Source organism: Alligator sinensis, unplaced genomic scaffold (assembly GCF_000455745.1).
Source record: "Alligator sinensis unplaced genomic scaffold, ASM45574v1 scaffold535_1, whole genome shotgun sequence".
Taxonomy (NCBI): Eukaryota; Metazoa; Chordata; order Crocodylia; family Alligatoridae; genus Alligator; species Alligator sinensis.
Genome location: NW_005842157.1, coordinates 1762088 through 1775678, shown reverse-complemented (window position 1 = coordinate 1775678; position 13591 = coordinate 1762088). Strand labels below are relative to the sequence as shown.

At 43.7% G+C, this 13591-nt stretch overlaps 1 protein-coding gene across 1 annotated transcript in view; it reads left to right on the top strand.

Moving 5' to 3' along the window:
- Window positions 1–11553, top strand: part of FNDC7 (fibronectin type III domain containing 7) — a 29897-nt gene extending 18344 nt beyond the window's left edge. Inside the window, exons 12-14 of the mRNA XM_006025644.3 lie at window positions 2001–2030; window positions 5492–5548; window positions 8758–11553. Of these exons, the coding sequence (XP_006025706.2) occupies window positions 2001–2030; window positions 5492–5523 (62 nt within the window). The 3' untranslated portion in view covers window positions 5524–5548; window positions 8758–11553. The remainder of the gene's footprint in view (window positions 1–2000; window positions 2031–5491; window positions 5549–8757) is intronic.
- Window positions 11554–13591: the final 2038 nt, after the last annotated feature.

The window sequence follows — 13591 nt, the reverse complement described above, 5'->3', positions numbered from 1 at the left end:
AGTATCACCTCCTTGGATTTATTCGTCATGCATCTGCTGATGCACGATAAAGTGCCATTGGATTTTTGATGGCTTCGTCACACTGCCGACTCATGTTCATCTTGGAGTCCACTAGGACTCCAAGATCCCTTTCCACTTCTGTGCCACCCAGCAGGTCATTCCATAGGCTGTAGGTGTGCTGGACATTTTTCCTCCCTAGGTGCAGCACTTTGCATTTCTCCTTGTTGAACTGCATTCTGTTGTTTTCTGCCCACTTGTCCAACCTGTCCAGATCTGCTTGCAGCTGTTCCCTGCCCTCCATTGCCCTTAGACAGAGACAATAACAAACCAGCTAATACAGGCTTGTCCAACATATGGCCCGTGGGCCGCCATGCAGCCCGCCAAGTCATTTTCTGTGGCCCGAGGTCCCTTGCTCGGGACAGGTGCATGGGGGAGGGGAGGGGAGCTGCTCACTCCCGCGGGGCCGGACTCGCGTGACCTCCCATGTCACGTGAGCCGGGTCCTGCTGCCGTCCCGAGGGCTGCGCGGCATGGGGCTGCACCTGACGGGACAAACTGAGGACAGCGTCTGCTTTTACTTGTCTCCAGCTTGTCCCCTTTCCCCTGGCATCCTGCCCACCTCCCAGGACCCGCCAGGCTCAGTGGCTGTGGAGTGGGAATGGGGCACAGCGCCTGGCACAGGCAGTCTGCAGGGCAGCCCCGGGGGGGCCTAGGCAAGCGGGGTCCTGGCATGACCTCTGTGGGGTTAGGCAGTGGAAGCTGGTGTCCACTGGGCCCTGAGCTCTGGGCTCGCAGTGCTGAGGCCACCGGGGCTGTGTATGTGGATGGCCAGGCACCATGGTGAGCAAGGCTGTGTGGATGGGCTAGCGAGGGGCTGCGGTGCAGCGGCTACCTCACTCTGGCCCGGCTCATGGGGCTGCGCTGCTCGGGGGTTGCGCTGCTTGGGGGCGGCCTGGGGTGGCGAGGGGGGATTGTTGCTCCCTGCGGCTGGGCCGGGAGCTGCTCTCCTGCCGTGGTGGCTGCCTGCACCCTCCCGGGGGCCATTTGCCTTCGCTGCAGGGAAGTGCGGAGGAGTGGAGTGGCCCACGTTCCCCCGAGGCTTTCCCCTGCCAGGAGCCGCCCTGGGCAGACCAGGCCTGAGACCCTGCCAGGCTGGGAACCAGCTTCACTCCCGCAGTTCCGCCCTCCCACATCTCAAGCGTTGGCTGGGCCCCAGCCACGCCTGTGCGAGCACTGCCAAGACTTTGGGAAGTGGTGTTGCTGGTGTGGGCAAGGCCTGGGGAAGCAGTGGCATAGGTGGCTCCTTGGCCTGCCTGAGAGCACCATCTACATCGGTTTGGTCACATATTTTAATACTGCTGTCAAATATCTTCTGGGGCTGCCTTCAAATGGTGGTCGTAGTAGGCAGAAGGGAGGCCCGGCTGTTGGGATGGCTGTTCCAGGACCTTATTTCCTGTACTTTGTCACTAGCTAAGCACAGGTAGGGGTTTATGCCAGCTTTGCCTTATTTCAGGCTTGTCTAACATATGGCCCACAGGGTGATAAAATATGAATATGGCTCGCCGGCCCACTGGGTGATAAAAAGATCATGATCTGGCCCCACATTCAAAAAGGTTGGACACCCCTGAGCTAGTAGAAGATATGTTAGTGCTGCACTGGAGAAATATGAAGCGCAACTTCTTATTGGACAGCTTTAGTATAGACTGCAAGGGGTGGAGAACAGTTTATGTGATTTGGGCTTACTGAAGATGATCTCAAGATTGAGCCTTTGTATTAGTGCAGACAGACTCTAAGTGGACATTCTTCAAGCAAAAAGTATTTTTAAAATGAAAGCTGAGAGAATTGAAGAAAAAGAATTCCTCTTGAAAAAAATTGAAATTTAAACCATTTATAATGGGAAAAAATCCAATGAGATAATGTAGTATTGTGCACTGTTTTGGTTGTATTTCTATCTTAACATTATATGCTGAACAGTCACATGGTTATTGTGTTTCATTCCAGTGACATGCTCTGGAAGTTCCGTTGGAATGGGTAAGACAATACTACCATGATTTAACCTCTAATGAAAATGATGGTACTAGGAAATTTGTTTCTCTTAAAATGAAAAGTACTATACCTTTAAAATAACTTGAGACATTATTTTCAGATAAAGACGTTCTCTCAGTTTTACCATAGAAAAAATACTTACACCCAATAAAATAATGTCTTGCGAGATGCTTGCTTGGAGCTTGGATATTTTGCCAAAGCTGAATATGGCATAATTTGAGATAGTGTACAAAGATAGATTTAATCATAGCTGTATTCCCATCATTCAGGGATTGCTCTGTGTCAAACCAGTCTCCCGGTGTAAAAGTTAGCATAAAGTCTAATCCCTGCCCTTTGAGCTAGAGGCTGTTATGGCAGCCAGGGGTTAAGTGTCAGGGAAGGCCTACCTATATATTCCTTTTCTCCTGCCACAAACTTTACCTCATGTGCAGGGAAGGGGGTGGCCAAAGGAATCAGCCAGCTCCACAATACCAAAAGATACTTCTACATCATAGATATCAAAAATCTAGCTCATGGGGTTGGGAATTTAGGAGTGGGGTGAGCAAGGGTAAGGCCTGCTCACTGAATTCCTAGCAATGGAGCCTGATAGGCATGCATATTGGCAGCAGAGGGACAAGTGATGACCACACTGCTGCTGCCAGTTCTGAATCTGGCTCACAGGGGTGATCAAGTTTGACACCTATGTTCTACATGACACTGGCTTCTGATGGCAAGTTATTTAAGCACAGGGGATGTTTAATGATATCCACGCAATAAATTGAAGATATACAATAACTGAACAAGCATGCAATGAATTCAGTTTATGCCTATGATCAAATCATGTGCCCTCTGCCCAACGGGACAAATTTTTAAGTGTGATAATAGTTGACCATTGAAACAACTTACATAAGGACATGGTGTTTTCTGTCACTTGATATGTTTAAATCAAGATTGAATGTCTTTCTGAAATATAGACTTGCATTCCATCAGAAAGTATTTATTTGATGCAGGAACGATATGGCAGAGTCCTATTGTCTCTATTATGCAAGAGATCAGACTAAATGATCCAAAAATTGGAAACAATAAATCTGTAATTCCAATCATTTAATCTAAATTTCTAAAACTCTGAGCAGTGTCAAACAATTAGCAAATTAAAAAAAAAAAGTATAAATCCAGAAATGTTTCTTTTCCCTTCAGATACACAACTTGCCATCACCCCCCAAATTATACCATCCTACAGCCCAGCAAAATTCAGCTCTAGACATTGGCCACTTTTCCTGATTTTAAAATGTTACAAACTGTAAAGTAAGCTAATTGTCCTGTTGGGGTAGAAACAAGAGTTTTATACCATTAGGGAGGCTTTTCTTTAATTAGGATCAGGACCTGTTTTCTAGCTCTGGAAGAGCCAGATTTTGGCATGATTTTCAGGTTTTGGCATTTTTGTGGGGGGAAAAAAGGGTGTGTTGTTAATGCAGATTACCTCATTTAAGCTTCAGGGGTATATGTTTCAACTATGTTGGTCTAAGGGCATAGGCAGACAAGGTTCTTTGGGTCAATCTGATATCTTTTTTTTAGACCAACTCAGATAGTTGGAAAAATTCTTTTTTGCAGGCTTTTGGGTACAAATACCCTTTGTCAGGCTGAGGAAACATCTGCAGTTGGTCTGTGCTTTTCCTAGATGGAATGAATAGTAAAGAAGCCAGAGGCTGGTATGCATGCAAGAAAGCCAGTCACTGAAGATGTAAATTGAGGAGTCCATGGGTGAGAGACAGGCTGGGGGTGGAAAAGGGAATGAACATAGCTGGTAAATAGTAGAGAGGTACCTGGGGAGTCAGATGTTAGCCAGGTAATAATGTGCCATAAATCCAATGTCTATATTTAGTCCATGATTTTTTGTATCCAGTAGGTTGATGAAGTGAAGTTCATAGGCTCTTCTGTGAAAGGTGTTTTGTAAATTCGCTTTGAGGATTAAAACTGAGAGATTGGAGAGAGAGTGGTTTTCTTATGAGAAATGTGCCCCCATAGGTAATTGGGTATTCTTGTCTTTGCTAGATTTTCAGTGCGTATTCATTCTGGTGCACAGCTGTTTGGTCTCTCCTACATATTTTCCATCAGGGCATTTGGTGCATTGAATAAGATGTATTGCATTTCTGGAGGTGCAGTTGTAAGATCCCGGAATGCTGATGGTTCTATTGTGGGTGTGGTGGAGATATGTTAACATGATAACATATGTTATCATGATATGTTAATGATAATACATCTCCACCCCCCCCACCCCCCAATCACTGCAACCTACAACAGAACCATCAGCATTCCTGGATCTTGCAGCTTCACTGACTGGCTTTCTTGCATGCATACCTGCCTCTGGCTGCTTTACTATTCATTCCATCCAGGAAAAGCACAGACCAACTGCACATGCTTCCTCAGCCTGATGAAGGTTATTTGTACCCAAAAAGCCTGCAAAAAATAATTTTTCCAACTATTTGAGTTGGTCCAATCAAAGAGATCAGATTTACCCAAAGAACCTTGTTCACTTAAGCTTTGCACAGTTGAACTCTTGGCAGATGGTTTTTACCAGCACAAGACTCTAAAAATTATTCTACTTAAAGTTTTTTGAAACTCACAAAAAAATCCCTGAAGTATTTTTTTCTAACATAGGTGGCACATATAGAACATATAACAGAATGGTGCAGAGGAAACATTTAATTGGTGTACAGCTGAGGATTGTCTCTAACTCATGTATAGCTTCACCACCTATCACAAGATGTCCTTTCAAATTCATGCAGATAAACTCTTTATAACATACCACAGTTTCATATATTCTTAGGCCCAAAACAAGATGCAAGTACAATTAAGGGGTGCACAGGCCTTGTACACTGGTCTTCTGCACATGATATTTCTCCCTGAATATCTATCTTTATTTATCCTTAAATGGATTAAATTCACATCTCTGTATTTTACACAGATCTTGCCTGTATTTTGGTCAGCAACTGTAGTGCTGAAAGCTGTGATCTCACTTGTTCTTAAAAGCAAATCAGTCAGGCCATGCCTGTATTGGGTTAAAACCTCCAAGAAAAAACAGTGCGATACAAAAAGAGTGATAATGTTTAATAAAACAACATTTTCCCCTTTGAATCTGATACTGTCCCAGCACAGTGCTGGGAGGTAAAATCCTAACTACTCATGGTAATCAAGGACTGTAAGGTACTTTTTGAAAATGTATGGTCATATTCCATTATTTAGTGAGTCAGTATGCCAGTGATAAGTAGCACTTTGTTACAAATGGGAATACAGTATAGCCTATTTTGCTTAAATTTCTCCTGTAGTTTCAATTAAATAGCCTTCCTCTTAAATTTGATGACCTAAACTGCTGCATAAACTAGTATTCAAACAAACATTTCCTTAGCAAACTGGTTGTTTATGTTTTGCTCCCAGCTGAATTTATCTAAACCTCTGCTTTGTTGCAGTGATTTATAGAGGAAAGAGAAGTGCAGAATAGCATCATTTTAGATGGAGATAAACAGGTAAGGATTTTAAAATAAGAATAAAATAAGAATTGAAGACTATTACAGAAGTGTTCATGGAATAACAGCAAACTGGTGGGGTACTGAGAAACAACCAGCATAGCTTTGTTGAGGGGAGGTCATGCCTAACAAACATGGTATCCTTTTATGACCTGCTAACCATCTGAACATGGGGCAGGAGCTGGATGTCATCTACCTAGATTTCAGCAAGGTCTTTGATATTGTTCCCCATTAAATCCTCTCAATTAAGTTGGAGAGTACTGGCCTAGACCAAGCTAGTGAGATGGGTTGGCAACTGGCTCAGCAGCTGATCCCACAGAGTGGTAATTGACAGGGTGGCCTCATCCTGGAGGGCCCTCTCCAGTGGTGTCCCCCAGGGATCAGTACTTGGGCCTGTACTCTTTAACATGTTTATCAATGACCTGGATGAGGGAGTGAAAAGCGCAGTGATTAAGTTTGCAGATGATATCAAGCTGTGGGGACAAGTGGGAACATCCGAGGACAGGACAAAGATCCAGGACAACGTTGACAGGCTGGTCCTATGGGCTGAATGTAATCAGATGAGGTTCAACAGAGAAGGAGGACATGGGAGCAGGCATGTGCCCCCAGATTTGTGCAGGGTGGCCTGGGCCAAGCCGTGCTCCAGGAGGCTAGCCGCAGCCCTGGCTCCACCCACCCCGCAAAGCACAGTGAAGCAGTGGCTATGGGGAGGCTGCAGCCACCCTAAAATTCCCCATAGCCCCTGCTGCCAGGCCAGGCCCAATCCAGGTGCATGCGCCTGCCCCTATGACCTACTGCAGCTTGTCCAGCCGGGGTGAAGCTGAAGCTTGCCTGGGAGGTGCAAGGAGGCTGGGCAAGCAGTGGGAGGGCATAACCTCCACTCCCAGTGCCTTCCACTGCCCATCAGGAGTGCAGCCCACCCCGCACAGATCTGGGGTCATACCCACTACCATGCCCTCCTGGACCAGTGGCATGCAGTGGCGGGAGACCCCCTCCCAGAGTGCCATGCCCAGGGCTGTCCTGGGGAGCAGGGGTGGTGAATTGGGGCAACTGCCCTGGCCCCCATGCCTTGGGGTGCCCCATGGACAGTCCTGTACAGGCCTCACTAGTCACCATGCACTACCATTGCCAAGCACCGTCAGCTCTGCTGCTGCCGTACACTGCCGACTCTGGCCACTCTCCTCCCCCTCCCCGCTGGCTCTGGCCACTCCTCCGGCTGCTTGCCACCCCGCCTTACCGTCCCCCGGGCCCCACACACTCCTAAGGATGGTTCTGCCCATGACTCCCACCATCACAGTCGATTCAGAGCTTTTATCTGGTCTCCTGATTAGATTCAAAGATTTGGCCACCAAATCAGGCCAAATCTTCTCTGAATAAAATTGGATACCGAAACTTTGCGCAGCTCTAGTAAATAGTAAGGGGCCTGGGCTACAGTCTGAGGAACAGTCCAACTTGTTTGTGCAGTAAAGTTATACAGTAAAATGGGAAGAGCATGATGTATAAGAGTACAGCCCAACTCTAAGTCTGTATTTTTAAAGGAAACAATTGTGGTAGGGAATCACCAAATTGAATCACTGTCCCTTGAATTTGAATCCAAAGCAAATACTTGCCACTTCACACAAGCCTACTATTTACACAAGAAAATCTTTGATCTAGGTTTGAAGGTGCTTTGAGACTAAGCCACTTGACCTAGCTGGGTGTTCAGATGCATCCTCACTCCCACTAAACAAGGACATATACGAAGATAAGCTATAGTCTTCCAATAGTTTCCGCAGTTCTTCCCAAAGACCAATGAATTTACCCATAATTGATTCTTTCCCAGGCATCATGCACCTCAGTACAAAGAGTCACAAGACATGCCTCCATTCACTTGGAATGCAAAAGCATGTTGGGGATTGCCCATGTGCCAGTGATCCAGGCTATCTATGCAGTGAAAACCTAACGCATGTGTATAGACACTTCAGTAAAGCTCAGAAATACCTAAACTAGTTTTAGAAGCTGTCTGATTGCAACAGAGAAGCGGGGTCAATTAGTCCACATGAAGCCCTGTGCTACTGACTAGACTGCTTTTGGTACCTGAGCTTATTTGGTGCTCTCCACTGTCCTGCAGTGTAGAATAAAACAACTACACCCTCTGAGGCCATTTTTGGGGATACATTTCAGGCATGATGATGCTGGACAGGCAGCTCCTGTTGCAACCATACTGCTATAGAGGGGCAAGGGTGTGGAACTAACAAGACCTGTACAGCTTTTGAAACAAGAAACTTGAGAGCCAATACTCCCACTAAGAGTTTCCAAAATGGGTATGGAGAGCAGCACTTTCCTCTGTGAAGTTTTTGTACTCTTTGGAGAGATGCTGTAGGTTAGGCTCATCTGAAACAGGAGAAATGATACAGCTGGGTGCTTGGGGCAATTGCCACAGGGGAATTTCTAGTTGCTGCTATACCACAGCACACTGCACAGCTGCAGCCACTCTGCCCTCTCCCCCCCAGTCAGCACCCAGGGCAACTGCTCTGGTCACCCTGCGCTAATTATACCACTGATCTATGAGCCAGATCTGGTCCAAGAAGAGATTTGATCCAGCCTGCAAAGTTCTGATCCAGCCAGTGTTTTAAGAATACCCAACAGGTCCCCTTCTGCACATTTTTGCCAATCTCAGTTGCAGCTCCATCCATCCTGGAGGGCTGTTGTTCGTGATGGGACTTTGCTCCCCCCACCCCCCAGCTCAGCTTATGTTCATGCTGAATGAGCTGTTTTGCTGCAGAATTAGTTACTCCAAATCTTTGCTCACTGCACCTTTCAGCAGCAATGGTGAGCAGAGGCTGTGGGACAGGGAAATAGGCTGTTTGAGGTAACAGCCACGTCGAAATGACCTGCCAAAGTTAGTGCATCAGAACTGGAAAATGAATCTGATTCAAAATGAAAGTCAAATTGACTTGGTTACTTTATTTCAGTGGCCAAATAAAATTGGAATTTTAAAAACAAAACTGCCAGCATAAATGTAGGAAGTACATTACAAACATAATTTCAGGTTTAAATAAACCTACTTGTAGGAAATTTAAGTAGAGCACTATTATAAAAACAACAACCCAAACCCTAAGGTAAGAAGGGTAGGATTAGGCACAACACCACTGCCAAAGTATGTCTAATTTTTCTCCTTAATATTGTATTTTTAATTTATGTAGCTAAAAGTATTTTTCCCCCCACAGACTATGATTATGGACGACTTACATGGGCACCTGAAATCACCAATGGAGGTCGCTTATACAAAGCAGCCAAATGAAACATCAGACACTTCATGTCATTTCTTAAAATGTACCAAAAATACTGATGTTTCTTAATGAAAGTGGTTTTTATTCACTTTTGCAGAATTCTCTAAGAAATGCTTGAAAATAACTGAATTATAGTGCTTAATAGTAAAGTTATTTTCTATTTAGAGTTTGAAAAGTTGGAAACAGATAAATATTTCATTTACAGTCCCCCCCCACCCTTCAAAAGCTATTGTGATAGTGTCTCTCACTTGTAGAGGTAACAGTATTTTCAAATGCGGTTGCCTAGATTTAACCAAGTCCCGAGGTTGATTTTTCAGGTTTCCACTCAAACCAGGACAGAACTTGGGCCATAGTTTGTTTCATGCACATCTGATAATACTATGCTCTGATGTGCATTTTAAATTGAGTTTCATAATAAACTGTTTACTTCTGGAATTCAGTAAAAAGGTGTTGGCTGTGTCTCAGTGTGCTATTACAATTTTTATTCTGTGAGCAAAGATTCTTTTAAATTTTCCTTGAGGTGCATTTGTTGAGGAAGGAATACATGACATTTTTGCATAGAATTATCTGCAGAGAAGCCAAGTAAAATTAAAAGGAACTTTGTAGTTTCCTCTGAATTCTTCAAAGGGTCAAGGCCGTGTTGGTTTTCTCCCCAAACAGGATGAAACAGTGAAATTTAGACACAGAACCCCACATGTATGGAAATCAGGTGAAAGCTAGGTCCATCCTAATACAGGTCACATACCTCTACAGATGGTCCTGTGGGTCCAGCTCTCCTTCAATGAAGGTTAGAGGATGTAGTCTGGAGATGGCACAGCCCAGGTATTTAACTTAAAATAAGTAACCGTATCAAGATTTGAAAATACTACTTTGCATAGGCCATCTAATCCTAGGACTTTAAATCAGAATTTTTGCCCTGTGACTGAAAAAGGGGCATAATTCCTTATTTCCCAGACTTCTGAGCTGAAACCTGCTTCAGTATAAAACATACCATGTTACAATGTCACCCCCACAGTACTATGCCATGCTGTAAAGAGACACATGAAACATACCTTCATACAGGGTCAGTTAGCCCAGGTAGCACTGTGATAACAGGATCACAGGGATGGAAGGGATCTCATGAGGCCATCCAATCCAGCCCCCCATACAAGGTAGGATCACTTCTGACTAAACAGTTGCAGTCAGGTATCTGTATAACCATCTCTTGAAAACTTCCAAGGTTGGAGATTCCACAACTTCTCCAATGCCTGACCACCTAGTCATAGGAAGTTCCTCCTAATCATCAACCTAAACGCCCTCTGCTGTAGTTTAAGGCCTTTGCTCCTAGTCCTGTCCTCTATGGCCACAGAAAATAGTACATCTCCATCCTTCTTATAACTGCCCTTTAAGTATTGGAGCATTACCAAAACCCATCTTTTCTCCACACTAAATCCTAGTTCTTTCAGCCTTTCCTTGTAAGTCATGTTTCTCAGCCTTTAATAATTTTTGTTGCCCTCTGTTGTAACTTTTTCTATCTGTCCACATCTGTCTTAAGGTGTGGGGCCCAAAACTGGTTATGGTACTCCAAGTGAGACTTCACTAGTGCTGAACAGAGCAGAAGAGAATGACTTCCTTTAATCAGAAGTGCCACTTCCAAATCATACAGCCCAGAACGTTTTTGTTGGATTTGTTTTGCAACAGTGCAGTACTGGCCCTTATTCAGCTTATGACCTACTGCAACTCCTAGGGCCATTGCTGCAGTATTCCCCTAGCTCAGTGTTTCCCAACCAGTGTGCTGTGGCACAAAAGTATGCCATCAGAAATGAAGAGGTGTGCTGCAGAATTTTGCCATGGAATACCTTAACAAGTGTGCTGCGGAAAAATGTTATTAATGTAAGTGGGCCGTGGACTGGAATATGTTGGGAAATATTGCCCTAACTGATCATTCCCCAGTCTGCATGATATTATTTCACCCTGAGAGCAGGACTCTGCAGTTGCCCGTGCTGAACTTCATGCATGATTTCAAACCATTTCTCTAGCTCATTCAAGTTACTCTTGATCCGAGTTCTACACTCCAGAACAGCAGCTGGCAACCTTAAAAACCTGCACACTGTACCAACTCAATCTGGGTCAAAGGCAGTGGGGCGGGAAGTTCCAGATACTGCCAGCACTTCCTTTGCAGTGGCATGGGAAGGTCATGTGCAGCCAGCCCTTTTTCCTTGCAGCTGCATGGGAAAATAACTGCTGCTGAGTCCCCACCATCATGGAACCCCCATGTCCACAAGCCCAGTCAAATGGCTTTGCAGGCTTGATCTGGCCCATGGTCACATATTGCCAACCCCTACTCCAAAATGTCCTCAACTCAACCCAATTTGGCATTATCTACAAATTTGCTAAACATGCACTGAATTCATCCTCCAAATCATTTGTGGTGTTAAATAATACTGACCCAGGACAGACGCTTGGGGAACAGTACTTGAGAGGAGGAATACCTCCTCGCAAGCAGACACTGAACCATTGATGACTACCCATTGAGTGCTATGATCCAACCAGTTATGCATCCATTTTACAATACTTTCAGCTAGTCTGTATTTCAAAGCCTTGCTAACATCAAGGTACTTCACAACCACCACACCACCTCCATCATTCATTCATCTATGAATCTATATCCCTGCGCTCTTTCCTGCCCAGGACAGGGGTTTGGATTCTATGATCTACTGAGGTTCCTTCCGACCCAAACATCTTGGTGAATCCATATAGGCTATTCCCAATCACCTTGTTCTCTTCCAGGTGTTTAGAAATAGGCTGTTCTTCCACTACTCCAGGTTGTTTACCTCCTTCCCCATCTTTGCTGACACCTGTGCTTGTCATTCAGTAGCTCACTTTATTCATGAAGTAAAAAAAGGCATCAAATACTTTAGCCTCATTAGTAACTAGATTGCCTTCTGCATTCATTCGTAGACCTACACTTTCTTTGGTCTAACTCTTACTTCTGACATACTTCTAGAGTCCTTTTGAATTGCCTTTTCCAGTGGCATCTCAAATTGTGCCTTTGACTTACTTCCTGCAGACTCAAGCAATAATACCCTCTGTTACACTTCCCATTCTTGCTTCTGCACCTCCTTAGGTGCAGCTAATTCTCCTGGTCACCTTTTCCTGTCAGACTTACAGCTCAGAGCTCCCCAAGTGTAATAAAATCTGCTTTTCTGAAGTTCAGTTCCTTTTAAGATGTCAATCATTTTATGGTTATTGTCACCCAAGTCACCCTCTACTTTCACATCCTCAACCAACTCCTTGTCTGTGACCAGTATGTTAAGAGCTTCACCTCCACTTAGCCTCTCTACTATCTGTACAAAAAGTTATTCCCAGTAAGAACATACTAGACTGCCTGGGCAAAACAATTATACTATTCCTGGTACCCAAGCTAGCTTGCATCTCTATACATGACACTAAGGGTGCCAAGGCCTACATTACTCAACATTAACAGTATGTGTCCTCTCTCTACAAGTCTTGTGTCTGACCCCCTAGTCCGCAATACCCAATTTTTCAAAGCACTGGTATAGATCTGCATAACATACGTCCTCTCATTTCTGGTATATGTTCTCATTCAGGAAAACATTCAACATTAAACACTGGCATCTGAATCAGTACCTCCTGAGCTGGCTGAAAAAGCTGGCAGGTCAGTTATTTCAGGCTCTTTACAGACATAAGCTGATACTTCTGCCCAGGTCATATTGGTTTATTTTATATATAGACTATAGAAAATAATGAATAAGTCTGTCCATGCCATTCCAACCCTTCTATGATCATAAAACACAACAGTTGCATATTCATCCTGTATTTCAGATTGTTAGGGTGTCATCCAAAAACAGTATTTAGCCATGTTAGTGACATTACCATTTACTTGAGTTTGACTACTTTTTCACCTTTGCTATAAAAGATCTGCAAGTCTACATATTTTTTCTTTCTAGGTTATTATTAATAGTAGGCTACATTATTATTTTTGCTTCAAGAGCATGAGGTCATCTGAACATCACAAAATATACCACTAAAGACAGCTGTAGGTACATACTCTATTAACACCCAAAGTGGAAGTGAATGCCTTAAGGATAGTCCTTAATAAAAATCAATTGAATTAAACTGAATCAAAACTTAACTAGCTGCATAAGACTTGCATTTCTTAATTACCTGGTAGAAGCTTGCATTAATTCAAGATTTGTTAACATGAACGAAAGAGCTAATTTTAATTAGCATTAACTATTGAGCAGGTGAATAGGTGCAAGGCTAACTTTACTAAAATAAATAAATAAATAAAAATCACAGTTGTAAGGAGAGGAGGTATCTACCAATATTCACATAAAGTGACAACATTACAACTACATAGTAAAAATTCCATTTTTGCCTTCACTGGATTAGGAAGCAACCCATGGTTCTTAGAAAATTTAAGACTGAAATTTTATTTTTAAATTTAAAAGGATTGTTTCGATCAGTAAAATACTGTACTTTTTAAAAAAAAAGAGCAAAAGACATGAGGTCAAATGCTTCTTTTGTCAGTGTGAATCTGAACTCATTTCACCTTTCTGGCTCATGCCTTTCACGTACAAAACATCACTAATCTCTTCAGTTGAGCATAGGTAGTGTTAGCAAGTCAGACTGGGATGTTTACCCGACAGTTTAACCATCTAATTGAGTTCCCTTTGATAACTGCAGCCTGTACAGTTTTATGCACATAAAGATCTATAAATGCTTAACATCAGTTAGTTATAAATTCCTGCATACATTACCTAAATCT